Raw genomic sequence first — 14,254 nt, forward strand, 5'->3', positions numbered from 1 at the left:
AGGTTTAGCCCACTGACCCCCTTTGTTCTAACCCTTAGCTCCTTCCCACGTGGGGGCTTTTGCACTCATTCTGTCTCCCCAGGAGCCTCCTCATTTAGCTCTTCACCACAACCAGTTTCTACTCAAGCCTCCACTGCTGGCTTCATTGCCACTGCTCAGGTACACCAAAGCTGGCCATCCCATCTCAAGTAGCATCCCCCGCCCTGCATCCCTTCCAAATGTACTATCATATAACCCATCTTCCTCCTAAACAACATGGATCAACACCTGTAATTATTTTGTTTACTTGTGGATTCATTGTCTATCTCCAAAATTCATGAAAGCAGGGACCTTGTTGTTTTTTTTTTTTTTGTGGTACGCGGGCCTCTCACCGTTTTGGCCTCTCCCGTTGCGGAGCACAGGCTCCGGATGCGCAGGCCCAGCGGCCATGGCTTACAGGCCCAGCCGCTCCACAGCATGTGGGATCTTCCCGGACCGGGGCACAAACCCGTGTCCCCTGCATCGGCGGGCGGACTCCCAACCACTGCGCCACCAGGGAGGCCCCGGGACCTTGCTTTTTGATTTGCCGCTGTACCTCCACCTGCCACCTGCTAGGAACGTAGCATTCAATCAGTGTTGTAGAATGAAGGATGAGTCCACAACCTTAAGATCTTAGTATCTTAATTTCTCTCATACGAGTTAATAATACCTGATCTCCTTACCTTGAAAAATTGTTTTGAGGATCAAATGAGAATGTGCTTTTAAAACTATAAACAATTATACTTGGGGAAGGTGGTAAAATCATTAGGGCAGCCTCTTAGACAAATCACAGAATTCAACAAACACCCCAACTTTTACCATTCTCCTCTTACTACAGAAGCTAAATTATGGGGCAAATAGTAAAGTGACACCAGTATGAATGAGGCTGTTTTATTCCTTGTCCCTGATATTCCCCATAGACAAGAGGAACGGCTAGATGAGTGATTTTATCTTGGCCTTAGCAAAAGCGATTTAGTTATCAGCATGTAGTATCTTTTTATTATTAGCATGTAGTATTAGGTATTTTATATTATCCTATTTGATGCTCATAAGCATGCTATAAAAAATCATTATGCACCCATTTTTCCAGGTGAAATGAGTTTAAGGGATCTAGGAAGTAGCTGAGCCAGGATCAGAACATGGCTCTATCTGACTCTGGAATTAGGGGTTCCTCTCCGGTACAATATCAAGTTCCTCTTCAGTGATACAAAGACTTTCTGAATTGTCCCATCAATACAATGACAACCAGCAAGCTACATGAACCTTGGCATCCTTTCGTGGTCAGGAGCAAGCCATCTGGGTTTTACATGTTTATTTTGGGCAAAATGACGCATTCTCTTTCTTTCGAAGGAAAACTGCTTTTTGGTCCTCAAACAACTTTCCAAAAAAAAAAAAACCAAACATTTTTGCTTATTTAAGCTTAAACAGATCCAAAGCACAATGATTCGTTTTCTTTGGATGTGCAGGCAGCCTGTACGTATATCACAAAAGGGCAAAATGAGCTTGGGAAACTGTCAAGCACAGAACAGCTGAGAACCAGCCACAAGGCTAACCACAGCTTGGTCTTTTGTCAGATCTGAGCATTAGCTGTTAAGTTTCCTCAGTAAGTAAACCCTGCAAGGGTAGTAGCCAGTTGTGCCAATGAAAATGTGTGTTCATGTTCTCGGTATACATTTGCATACATGGCTTATTTTAAAACCTATTAGCTTAACATATCATTACGTCAGAAATGGGGTCTATGGCTTTTAGTAGTGTGGAACCCAGTTTGAACTGGAATTGTCCTCTCTCTGACCCAAATTCTTTCTCTATGCATCATTCCTGGTACACCTCCTCCGGGTGGGTAGTGGTGAGGGATGAAGCCTCGCACGTGGGGCAGAGGAAGCGTTTTGGAGCTCGCTCTTTCATTCCTGGGTGGGTTTTCACCTCTCCAGCCAGGATGGCTCAGAGAGATGCCCAACCAGAAGGGAGCAGAGGCCCACGGTGCTGCCAGAGCCTCCTCTCATTTCCTTGAGCAGCAAGTGCCCCTCTGAGGGAAGGATCCCACTCTTAATGGACATTTATGAAATAATAATGACCACAGCAACGTCTGAGGACATGATAGGAGTCGAGACCACTCAGTGTAATACGAGATCGCTCTGGATCGACTGAGGACACAGTTTCTCTTTATTAAATCATCTAGGAACCACTTAAATGGAGCTGCTCATGGAATGGAATGAACTAATTACAATGGTGCCAGAGCTGTACGGAGAAGAGCACACAGCCAGGAAAAAGCACAGATGCCACAGGTACTTTACAAGGAATTTGGCGACACAATTAGGTGTGGTTTCCTCTTTTATAATTACAAACCCTTTTCACCAAATAAATATGCCTGAATCACATAGAAAAATGATACATAGCCTTATAAATGAGAAAGAAACCAATACACCTCCCCAAACAGGTTTAAAATGGTCTATGTGTAACCAAAATGCTTCAGGATGGTGTTCCCAATCTTGCGTGGCAATCAAAGAAAGAACCAGTACATATTTCCCATTATACATACATATGTATCCTGTACAGAGTCCAAGAATAGTTGAGCAGCTGCAAAAATTCCGATTTCTGTGTGAGTAATGGCAGCTAAATGGTGCGGTGTAAAACATTTGTAAGAACTGATGGTATATTAAGTTCTGACTATTCATCATCATAATTTGAAGCTTACACACACGGAACAAAATAGTATATGTATTTAAAACCAAGTGATTTCCTCTGCATTTAGAGGCGACTTTTCCCCCTTCCCTTGAATTTCTGTTACAGCTAGTCACTTCCCTAGGAAAATTCAATATGTTGCGGTACGAAAGCGAAGCAAATCCAAAGTGAATCCTATGTTTAAACATGAAAAGCATCTGCCGTCACCTAACAAAATATCCCCCCATCACCTTAGTAAAGTGAATATTCACCTAAAATAGATATTAAGTCGCTCTTTTCCCTTCCCTCCTCCGCCCGATCTCATCCCTCATGGCGAGGCAGCAAGACTGGCGTCTCTGAGTTCTCACACGTGTGCAGGACTACAATTTAAATGCAAATAACCCTGCGCCTCATTATCTGAGAAGTTGGTGCAGACGGGCCAGTTGTGACTGTGCCTGCGAAAGTTAAAGGAGGCTCATCTGTATTCCAACACACGCGTGACTTAGAGTAAATTCAAAAGAGCAATTCATCACTGCTTTCAAATTAGACACCGGAGCGGCAGAGTGCCTAGGTTACGAGGAATACCTCCCTTACCACCCAGGGACGCCTTTCTACAAAGGCAACGAGATAGGAACCTCTCTGCAGTTCTTCAGTCAGTCCCCAGTGACACTAGGTAATTGAAATAAGAGACTTGATTTAATACGGACACAGCTAGTTGAGTGGAAAAGATACATTTATGGTAATGCTAAGCACAACTGAATGACAATCTATAGGCATTCCAAATTCCACTGACAGGAAAATGACCACAGCAGCCTAAGATGCAAGAAAAGGATCAACAATGATTTACCAAACTGACATCACTCCAGAAGATATTTTTTATTTTTTATTATTTTCATTTTTTGCAAAATTGTCTTTCAAATATAAGGTTACTTTAAAAGAATTCTTTGGTTAAAGTATAATTAAAATAAAAACTAGAGACTCCCCCAAGCCTTTCAATACAGGGTGAAAAATACCCCCCTCTTTCAGCCATCAGATGGCCATTTAATCAGCCATTCAGATTCTATGAATCTAAATGTAATGGAAAACACTGTATTCTGAACTCCTTGCTGGGGTGAAGCAATAAGCTCCCAGCTACCATTGCAGTGATGGAGAGGGAGCCTGGGAAAATGAAACCCCCAGCTTGTGCATTAAAATGTGCCAATTATTCTAGTCCACAAAGGAATAGACGTGGCGTTTTAAAATCACTGAAACCAAAGTCTATCTGTGAATAATACTGAGCCATTAGCGGGTTGGTGTGGCACACTTGTGCAGGCAGCAGACTGTTTTGGACTTTCAATCCCAGATTAAATCCTTTAGTTAATTTTATCTCAGTTTATTTCAGATAACTTTCAACATTAAAAAAAAAAATTTCCTCTCTACAGGAAACCATTTGCTTCTTCCAATCTGGCATTTCCTTCCTTTCTCCCTTGCTTCCTTCCCCCTCCCCCTCCCTTCTACCTTCCTTCTTTCTCCTAGCCCCCCCAGAACATTTAACAAGCAGCAGCCTCAGTTCAAAAGAAACCAGCCTGAACTTCGAGTTGTAATAGCAATTTAGAATCTTTAAATGGATATGAAATCATGTAATACAGTTGTCTCTTCCTTTTATTACACATAGATTCAACACAATTTCCAAAGAATTTCTCAACTGGAGTCCAAGTTTAGTTTTTTAATTAGGTAAATGTGAAAAGAGAATTTCATGATAATTCAGATCATTCAGGCCATTTTGATCAACAATCTGGATAAAGCAGAGGAATAAACTCTTTGACTCAAGGTTTTCCACCCTAAATTATTCAGAAGATTATTTCAGATCTTTGCCTTCCTTTGCTCACACAGATGATGGCCTAAGGCTTTGTCCATATTGGACTAAGGACACTGGACCGTAGCCCAGCTAAACCAATCTATCAGGTCATCAAAGGCTTAAGATCATGGAGAAGGAGAGAGGGATAACCTGTTCTGAACTTTGTTCTATACAAGTACAGACCCTGTCCAGAACACACTGCTACAATTTTCAAGGAAATCGAATATGAGATGTTCGCGCATTATTCTGAGCATTGAAAGTCCATGAAAATTTGTGGAGAATCTAATAAACATTATAGATCTGATTACAGTGGATTCACCTAATTACAGATAAAAGAATGACTGGCAGTGACATTGCATTGGCCATACTGTGGCTTTTCTCTTAAAACCTTTAATATGAGTATTTCCCCCAGTTTAAGATGAAAACTTTTATATTAATCAATCATGTCAGCACAGAGTTATTTCTAGACCCAGAAGCTGGATCAGTGTTTGTGCAATGCTGGAAGAAATCAAGATTTGTTTCTTAAAATATAAAATTCATGACATATTTCTCTAAGTGACTTAAAAAAAAAACTCAACAATAATCCTCTTGCAGATTAACATACATAGCCAGCATCCTTTCACTTCCTCTTCTTTTCAAGGATCATCAAATTCTAGTTTCAAATCGGAGCATAGATCTATTTTTATATCCCATATGTTTTCTCCTTTGGGTTCTGAAGCTTGTTTAATGCTACAATGTATACTGACTTGTTTTACATGAATGTTCTCTTTAAATGGCTGCGATTTCATTTTGCGCATATATTCTAGAGTGAACTATACCATGCCAGACCATTGTCTGCTGCCGTCAACAGTCAGCTAGTCACACAATTAACTAGACATTGATAACTGTTTTCGCTTGACTGTCATTTGTTTTTCTTTTAAATAAACTCCCTCTAAATTCAGGAAGCAAGTGTGACGAGATACCACAGGATGTGGCTCTCCCAACTTTCCTTAAGTAGCCCTACCTACCTCTTTTAAATTACCATAGCAAAACAAACAAACAAATAAAAACGACAGCACAAGCAGCAGTGCAGTCGTGACTGTCATCATTTAAGTTAGTTCCCTGACTTCATAATACATCTCTGGATGTAACTGATGCATTTGTGGGTGTTCTGTTATGGTTGACATGTACTGTAAGCGTACAATGACCTGACCCTTGGTATGGTTTGTAACGACGTCCATATTGCACAAGAATGAGCTTCTTGCTGACTCCAAGAATGTATTTCACATACATCTGAAAATGTCAACATCCTTAACCAGTTAACATGGTCTAGACTCTCGGGGCGAAGACGAGCGAATCACGGTGATTCAGAAGTCCTGTGGCTCGTTAGGCTGTGACACGAGGAACTCCTTTGATATATTTGGCAAGTTCGTTGCTCCTACAATTGAATACTTCACACATTTATCTTATCTTCCTCCTGAGTATCCAAAAGTGCTTTTGGAGAGTAAAAATGCTGTCTCCCCGTTTCACAGATAGATAGAAGCAAGGGGGGTAGGACAGTAGCACAAAGCTGTAGTCAGCTTTTCTCTAGAGAAAATGTGATGTGGTGGTACCAGGGTGAAGGTTAGAGTCCTCCGGCAGATGGCCTGAGCCAGCAGCACTAGTGTGTGTGTGGGTCATACTGAGGGTAGAAATTGATGGGCAACCGCATGTTTTCTAATCACCTTAAAAGAATTCTGCAGCTTGGTTTTAACTGGAACATGGAGTTACAAAGAAAAGAAAAGCCCATCACTGGACTGGTAGCTTGGTGTCCCTCCAGCTGGATTCTCCTGCATCTTTCCTCAGAGTGGGCTGGCAGCTCTCTTTGGGAGGACCCAGGCTCCTTAGCACAGATGGAAGGGAGGAAACATCCTCTGCTGTAGCAGGTGCCCCTGTATAGGAAGACAATTCTTGAAAGCCTTGTTAGCGAGGCAAGAGTCCAGGGAGAATGAATTTTTTTTCCCTGAATCAAGTCTTTCTCTCCTTGACATGGTCTCATCCTAAGAACATTAAAGCCTGAAAGGAAATATGCTAAATGATTCTGAGCTGTCCACTTAGGATGTGGTGCAGACTTTCCCACTGTTACTAAGTACACGAAAAGACACTCTCCCAAAGCCTTCCTCACATCTTTTCTTCTTGTTCGCTCGTGCGGTTATTCTTGCAGCAGGGTCTCTCTCCAGTTGAAGCCCCCAGTTGGTCCATGGGTAAGAGGGAGGATTGGTGGGTCTGTCAGCTGCCAGATTCCAGTTTCTCCTAATTCTTCACAGGAACAAAACCCCAAGTAGGGGATCTGAAGTAAGATAGTAAAGAAAGGGAAAACAGGTTGAGTGCTCTAACTTTTAGCTAGACGAAGGAAAATTCAAAGGAATGAATAAGGGCTTTGTAGGCAAGCATCCCCTCCAAAATATTGAAAATGAAATGGAGAGAACTGATACATTAGAAGGAAGAGTATTTACAACGCAAGAGGATTCTTTGGAAGGATTCATTACATGGTGAGCGCTTCTAGTGCAATTCTTTATAGATGGTTTCTATATAGCACGGGAGGAAAAAAAGGAACTCATGTATAAAGCTAAGGTGCTAGTTCATTCCTAATTACAAGTCAAGCTGAAAACGCAGCTCAAACCTTTCTGAAATTATACTTGGACAATGGGAAAGATGAATCAAGTTTTAAGAATTTGTTTTATCCTGCTTTTTCTTGCATTTTTTGGCATGTGTGTCTAACACATTCAGAGCTGAAGCTGTGTGCCCTTCCTAACTTCAGTAGGCATGGCATTTCAAAACGTACTTGTGTGTGTGTCCAGAGTTGCATTTAGGAACAAGACAAAAATCTCTGCCCTCAGGCAGCTTACAGACTAATGGGAAGGACAGACACGTAAGTAAGTTTTTAAAAAATGAGAAAAGAGTTGCCGTCGAGTTTGAACCAGGTTCTCTGGGGATAGTTACGGGAAGCATATAACTCAGCCTGGAGGGAAGTGTATGTGGGAGGGTGGCTGACGGGAAAACCTCTTCCACAGGCATGAGAAGGAAGAATCCAGATGTGTTGGTCAGCCTGGTGGGTTTTCTGTCTCGCTGCCTTGTTCCTGGGTTTGCCTTGCAGCCTCCTCATTTTGAATCACTGCTTCCTTTGGCCTATCCGCCAGGACCTCTCTTCCAGCTGAGCTATCAGATGCTGTGTTTTGGCCCACAAACCTCCTCCGTATCCGTTCCACGGTCCCACAGGGAAATCCAGACAATTTGCTTATGATTCTTAGCTACTTCTTAAGTTTTAGCTCTTAGAAGCTAGAAGTAGCTCAAACACATCTTTTTCTCTTACCCAAGGCCTGATAAAGCGCCTTAAACAGAGCCCCATTCAATACATCTTGGTTGAATAAACCAATAAATGTACCTTCCCAGCTCCAAAGAACTTCGCTATCAGCCAGCACTGAACCATTCTGAAGCTCCGAGGCCCCACAGGCCCCTGAAATGCAAGCAGGAATTACCTTTCGGACCATTTGCACAAAGTCCTTGGAGTTCTGAGGTGACAGGCCCTGAAGCTGGCAGGTACACGCTTCAAGGGAAGATGCGTGGGCCACAATCAGGATGTTATTTCCTGGGGGCAAAAAAGCAAGGACTGAAAAGACTGTTTCTATAAAGACATATGTAAACCTTGTAATAAGTCCTGAAGCCAAGTGTTCCAGGGAGAGGCAAACATTTTCGAGAAGGAGACAATTCGGCCAAAAGCAAGATTTTGAAAACGCTTTGTATTGTTAAGGCAGCCTAATGTCATTAAAAACAAAAAACAAACAAACAAAAACAACAGAAAAACCCAACAACAAACCTACTTTTAATCTTAAAGTAATTAGATTCACAGAAGGTAACAAATACATATTTTACATATTAAATATACGTGTGTATATTTTATATATACTATATACACATATTATATAATATGTATATACATACATATATATACAATATGTATCTTGCATATATACTATACACACACACACTAGGTAGGTCCCATGCACCCTTCACACAGCCTCTCTGATAGTAACATCTTGCCTAAGGTATACTATCAACACTAGGAAATGAACACTGGTATAATCCACACAGCCTATTCGGATTTCACCAGCTTTAGCCAAGTCTATCACATGTGGAGCTTTTGGGAACCATCACCTCAATCAAGGTACAAAACTGTTCTATGTCTACAGGCCTCTCTGCTATTCTAATATATTATAGTTTTTGATGTTGCCATTGTAGAGCTGTGAGCACTTGAGACTTTCTGGTTGATAGAACAAGCTGAGTTTCTTTGCAGTGGGGATGGGTGGTACCACAGGGGTGGTCATGAAGTGAGTGGCTTACAAGTGATAACTGGAAGGCGGGAACCATCCATAATACTGTTGACCTGGGCTACCCACTGTTAACTTTCTGGTGTACGTAAATCCAGCCTTTGCTCTATGAAGATAAATATTTTAACTTTTAGTGGGGGATGGGAACGTGCAGACTCTCTTATAATCTGCCCTTTCTACTACAAATATTACAGTCCTACACATCATTAAATATTTGAGTTCAATGATTATAAGATTCAGTGGCAGACCTGAGTCGTATAGCACACTGCTCTTGGTTGGTGGTAGTAGTGACGGTAGGTATATTTGTGTCAGTGTGTTTGTGTGTAGGTGTCCATGCTCCTGGATCAAATTAGAGGCAAAACAGTGTTATGGTAAAGAATTTCTGGCAACTGTAATAGGGAACCTCCTTCAGAGAGTGGAAGATAAATAGCTGAAATGCAGAATTCTGTTATTTCATAGAGTAACTAAGTCTGATGTATTTCCACGGAATATCTACCATTTGAGGTACTCAAGAGAATAGTACAAATTTAACATGAAAGTATCTATAAGAGAGTCTGGAAATATTTTTCTTTCCTACTAAGCAAGTCTGTCAAAGCACGTTGAACCATCTTGAATAGCCAATTAACCATGGTGGAAAAATGATCACAGATTTAACTATGGAGTCCAAAATAATACCTACCTTTACTTTTACATTCACTTATTATTTCCTTTGTTACTTGGAAACTTCTACTGATATAGGTGTCATAGGATTCTGAAACCACTAATTTGCTGACTGGAATGTGAGGTCTGCAATAGAAAAATGAACAAAGGCATCGAAAACATTTTGATCCCAAGACAAAGCAACTGACATTACTCTAAGTTTTAGTTCAAGACCTTTCTAAAGTTCCCATATTTCTGTTTATCCATTTCCCTAGAAAGGATGGAGGCACAGGGAAGAGTATTTCAACTATGTAGAAGTGGGGTCCTAATATGCAGAATGTACAGAAATAAAGGCCATGTGCGCATGGTGTCAAAGTGACCAGCTGAAAAATGAAACATTCAGTTCAGGCTTCCCTTGCAGGATATCTCATAGCAGTTTGACTAATTTTACTGACAGTCAGTCCCAGGTCACATGAATAAGAGGAAGCCAAGCAGAGGTTAGATCGCTTTATCTATTTAAATCACCAGAGATTTCCCAAGCCTCTAGTAGGCTTGCACACGATAAGCAGTAAGGGTAAGTTTTACTTCATCTTTTTCCAGTTTTATTGGGATTTCATTGATGTATAACATGGTGTAAGTTTAAGGGTGTACAATGTATTGATTTGATACATTTATACATTGCAAAATGATGACCACCATAGTCTTAGCTAACACCTCCATTATGTCACATTTTCTTTTTGGTGGTGAGAACATTGAAGCTTTACTCTCTCATCAGCTTTCAAGAATATAATACAGTATTGTTAACTATAATCACAATGCTGTACATTAGATCCCCAGAATGTATTCAGCTTTTAACTGTAAGTCTGTAGCCCTTTGACCAGTCTCTCCCTATTTCCGTCTCCCCACGGTCCCAGGGGTGTCCATGCTACTCTACTGTCTGTTTCTCTGAGCTTGGCTTTTTTAGATTCACATGTAAGTGATATTATGTGGAGATATCTCTCTGAGATCTTGTTTTCATTTCCTTTGGATATACCCCAGAAGTGGGATTGCTGGATCATACGGTAGTTCTATTGTTAATTTTTTGTGGACCCTCCATAGTGTTTCCGTAGTGGTTGTACCCGTTTACATTCCCACCAACAGTGCACAAGGATCCCTTTTCTCAGTAGAACTACCACATGACCCAGCAATCGCACTACTGGGCCTATACCCTGAGAAAACCATAATTCAAAAGGAGACGTGCGGGCTTCCCTGGTGGTGCAGTGGTTAAGAATCCGCCTGCCAATGCAGGGGACATGGGTTCGAGCCCTGGTCCAGGAAGATCCCACATGCCACGGAGCAACTAAGCCCATGCGCCACAACTACTGAGCCTGTGCTCTAGAGCTTGTGAGCTACAACTACTGAGCCTGCATGCTGCAACTACTGAGCCCGCATCTTGCAACTACTGAAGCCTGTATGCCTAGAGCCCGTGCTCTGCAACGAGAAGCCACTGCAATGAGAAGCATGTGCACCGTAACCAAGAGTAGCCCCCGCTCGCCGCAACTAGAGAAAGCCTGCATGCAGCAATGAAGACCCAACACAGCCAAGAATAATAAAATAAATTTTAGAAAAGATCCTGCTGTGATTTACGTCAAAGAGTGTTCTGCCTATGTTCTTCTCTAAGAGTTTTATAGCGTCCGGCCTTACATTTAGGTCCTTGATCCATTTTGAGTTTTTGTGCACAATTGACTTCTGTATGTTGATTTTGTATCCTGCAACTTTGCTGAATTTGATTAGTTTTGACAGTTCTAGGATTTTCTGAGTCTTTAGGATTTCCTATATATAAGATCATGTCATCTGCAAACAAAGGGAGTTTCACTACTTCTCTTCCAGTTTGGATGCCTTTTATTTATTTATCTTGCCTAATTGCTCTGGCTAGAACTTCCAGAACTATGTTGAATAGCAGTGGTGAGAGTGGCCATGCTTGTCTTGTTCCTGATCTTAGAGGAAAAGCTTTCAACCTTTCACCATTGAGTATGATGTTAGCTGTGGACTTGCCATAAATTGCCTTTATTATGTTTAGATATGTTCCTTCTATACCCAATCTGTTGAACAATTTTTATCATGAAGAGGATGGTGTATATTGTCAAATGCTTTTTCTGCATCTACTGAGATGATCATATAATTTTTATCATCTTTTTTCTAAATAAATACACCACAATAAATGTGGGGTATCACATTTATTGATTTTTGTATGTTGCGCCACCCTTGCAACCCAGGGATGAATCCCACTTGATCATGGTGTACGGTCCTTTTGATGTGCTGTGGAATTTGGTTTGCTAATATTTTGTTGAGAATATTGGCCTGTAGTTCTCTTTTCTTGTAGTATTCTTATCTGGCTTTGGTATCAGGGTAATGCTGGTCTCATAAAATGAAATAGGGAGTTGTAAGGATAGGTTTTTAAAGGAGATATTAGGTCCATTGGACTTGTGAGCTAATAACGCTTCACCAGCCTTTCCTTTTCTTTCTTAGTTTGAACACAGACCACATACCTGGCAGTTGGAGAAGTCCAGGGAACATAAAGATGAAGAAAACCCAATTTCTATGTTTGAGGAGCTCTCTGTGTGTGGTTGGGGTGAGTAAGCTATTGATGTAAATGATAATTATGACACAATGTACAAACGCATATACGACGATGGTCAAAGCAGGGCCCTCCGATCCTGGTGACCCTGAATGTCTTCAATCCCAGCCACTTCTGTCTTGCACCTTCCTTTGCTATTTAGTTTTCTGGTCTATGAGGTGTTTACCTTGATTTTTTGAGTACAACTGTGTCATATTTTCTTATTTTGTCTTTCACTGTTGGTATTTAGTGCATGGAGGTGCTAGTGAGTTCTCAAAGTGAATTCTCATGGCATCTGCATCAGAATACATTGCTGCTGCTGCTGCTGCTACTAAGATTTACTGAGAGGTTCCCGTGTGTCAGGCTCTGCGCAAAGCGCCCTACTTGCATCCTTTGAACCTAGCCCACCTAGCAACACTTTTGCAAATTCTGAGTTTATGGATGACAAAACTAAGGCTTAGAAAGGCTACAGCTGACTTGCCTTTGCTTACATCATTAGCAACTCTTAGAGCCCGGATTTGAACCTGTGTCTGAGATTAATACCTATAAAGTTATCCTTCACCCTGGATGGCTTCTGATAGTGCCCTCCTCAAAGCTGCCCTTCTGTGCACTTGGGTTTACTGTCTGGAGAGGAAGGATGCTGTTCCTTTTGAAGGTAACTTGCCTTCATCTAAATAACATTCTCTCTGCAAGCATACTATTTCTCCTAGAAAACAACCTTCTGAATCCTACAACACCCTGGGTGACAGGGAGAAACACGAATCCCCACTCGTTAGGGATATGCCTCCTTGTTCTGGAGCAAACCCTTTCTTCCCATCCCTACTTCTCTTCCAGTTCCATTACCATTTACATCACCTGGTTTCCCAGGACCCCTCCCCCAACACACACACATAACACACACACTGTGACAAAAGGCCTCTTTGGTTCAGGGAGTCACGGCAGGGGTGAAACCACACTGTAATGTACAAGATTTGCGGAAGTGAAGAGTCGGTAGATGCCAGACTCCAGTTCCTCCTGATCAGTTCTTGCCTTGAAGGTGAACCTATGAATGGCTTCCACGTTTGAACGAGCCCTGACGGGGACGGGACAGTCAAAGCTTTCCCACTCTTGTCAGCAGTATCCTGCTTCTGACAGGACCCCTGTACTATTCTGGGACTCAGGTGGGCCTCCAACCACCAACTAGACCTGGCCCCCAGAGCTCTGGGTACACAGGTAGTACCCTTGGGATAGTATTCTCCCGTGTATACTCTCCTCTCCCCAGCCTACTTTGGTCCAGACTATAGAGCAGGCTTCTGCCCTGAGTCCCACACCAAAGTTTGATTTGTTGTCTCTCTCATACTCCAGATCCATGGCTCCCCCTCCCCTTTGCCCTGCCTCCCCCAGTCAGGGTCCTGTTCTGAAGCCTCATGCAGCCGGTGTGTATTTTGTTTTTTCTGTCTTGCTCCTTCCCGCCTAGCTCCACTGGGGCTGCTTTCTACACCCAGCCCCCAGGATGGGTCTTGTTGCCCGTGGCGGACGCTTGGATATGGGTCACCAGCCTAAATCCACCTTCCAGCCGCTCCTCCCTCCTGTTCAAGGCGACAGGGAGGGATCTATGAGCAGTGCTTGCTTGGCTTATAATACCCTGCCTGTCGGTTCTTGCCCCTCTGCACATCACCACGTTTCTTCAATCATTTGGGCACCACTACCTGCTTCAGAAGCCCTGCTCACTTGACAGAATTAATTTCAGAGTGAATTTGACTCTAGGGGCTGTGCCTCTCACATGCTTGATGGGCGAATTTCACGACTGATTTATAGAATTAGAGGCTTAATCTCACCACCACCCCAAGCCCCAACACAAAATGGTTGAATAGAACTTTGATTTTTCGTAGAGGAAAAGGAAATCTGGAATATGAACCGCGTCCTGACCCCCAGGTTCCCGGCATTCATCCTTCTGTTCGTACTGCTGGTGGGGTATGTGTCTGTGTGTGCAATGAAGGGCTCAGGTGGAATGATTCTGGGAACCTTTGTAAATAGCTTGGGAAGAATTGCAGGCTGCACTTAAAGGGGAATCTGAAGGCTAGCTGGCCTGGGTGGGGCTGGGTGGTAGGTGAGGAAAGTCATTTTACCAACGTTGGCAGTAACTTGTTCTCTTTGCAGGGCAGAGGGATGGTGGCT

At 42.4% G+C, this 14,254-nt stretch overlaps 1 protein-coding gene across 3 annotated transcripts in view; it reads right to left on the reverse strand.

Moving 5' to 3' along the window:
* Nucleotides 1–2,161: 2,161 nt before the first annotated feature.
* UBASH3B (ubiquitin associated and SH3 domain containing B) overlaps nt 2,162–14,254 on the reverse strand; it is a 140,773-nt gene continuing 128,680 nt past the window's right edge. For 2 of the 3 annotated variants that reach the window (XM_019941740.3, XM_033861886.2), the window contains exons 12-14: nt 9,542–9,648; nt 8,014–8,123; nt 2,162–6,824 (exon numbers count right to left, since the gene is read on the reverse strand). In XM_019941740.3, the coding sequence (XP_019797299.1) occupies nt 6,687–6,824; nt 8,014–8,123; nt 9,542–9,648 (355 nt within the window). In that variant the 3' untranslated portion in view covers nt 2,162–6,686. The remainder of the gene's footprint in view (nt 6,825–8,013; nt 8,124–9,541; nt 9,649–14,254) is intronic. The other variant, XM_019941741.3, reaches the window with a different exon arrangement.

This window comes from Tursiops truncatus, chromosome 8, assembly GCF_011762595.2.
Source record: "Tursiops truncatus isolate mTurTru1 chromosome 8, mTurTru1.mat.Y, whole genome shotgun sequence".
Taxonomy (NCBI): domain Eukaryota; kingdom Metazoa; phylum Chordata; class Mammalia; order Artiodactyla; family Delphinidae; genus Tursiops; species Tursiops truncatus.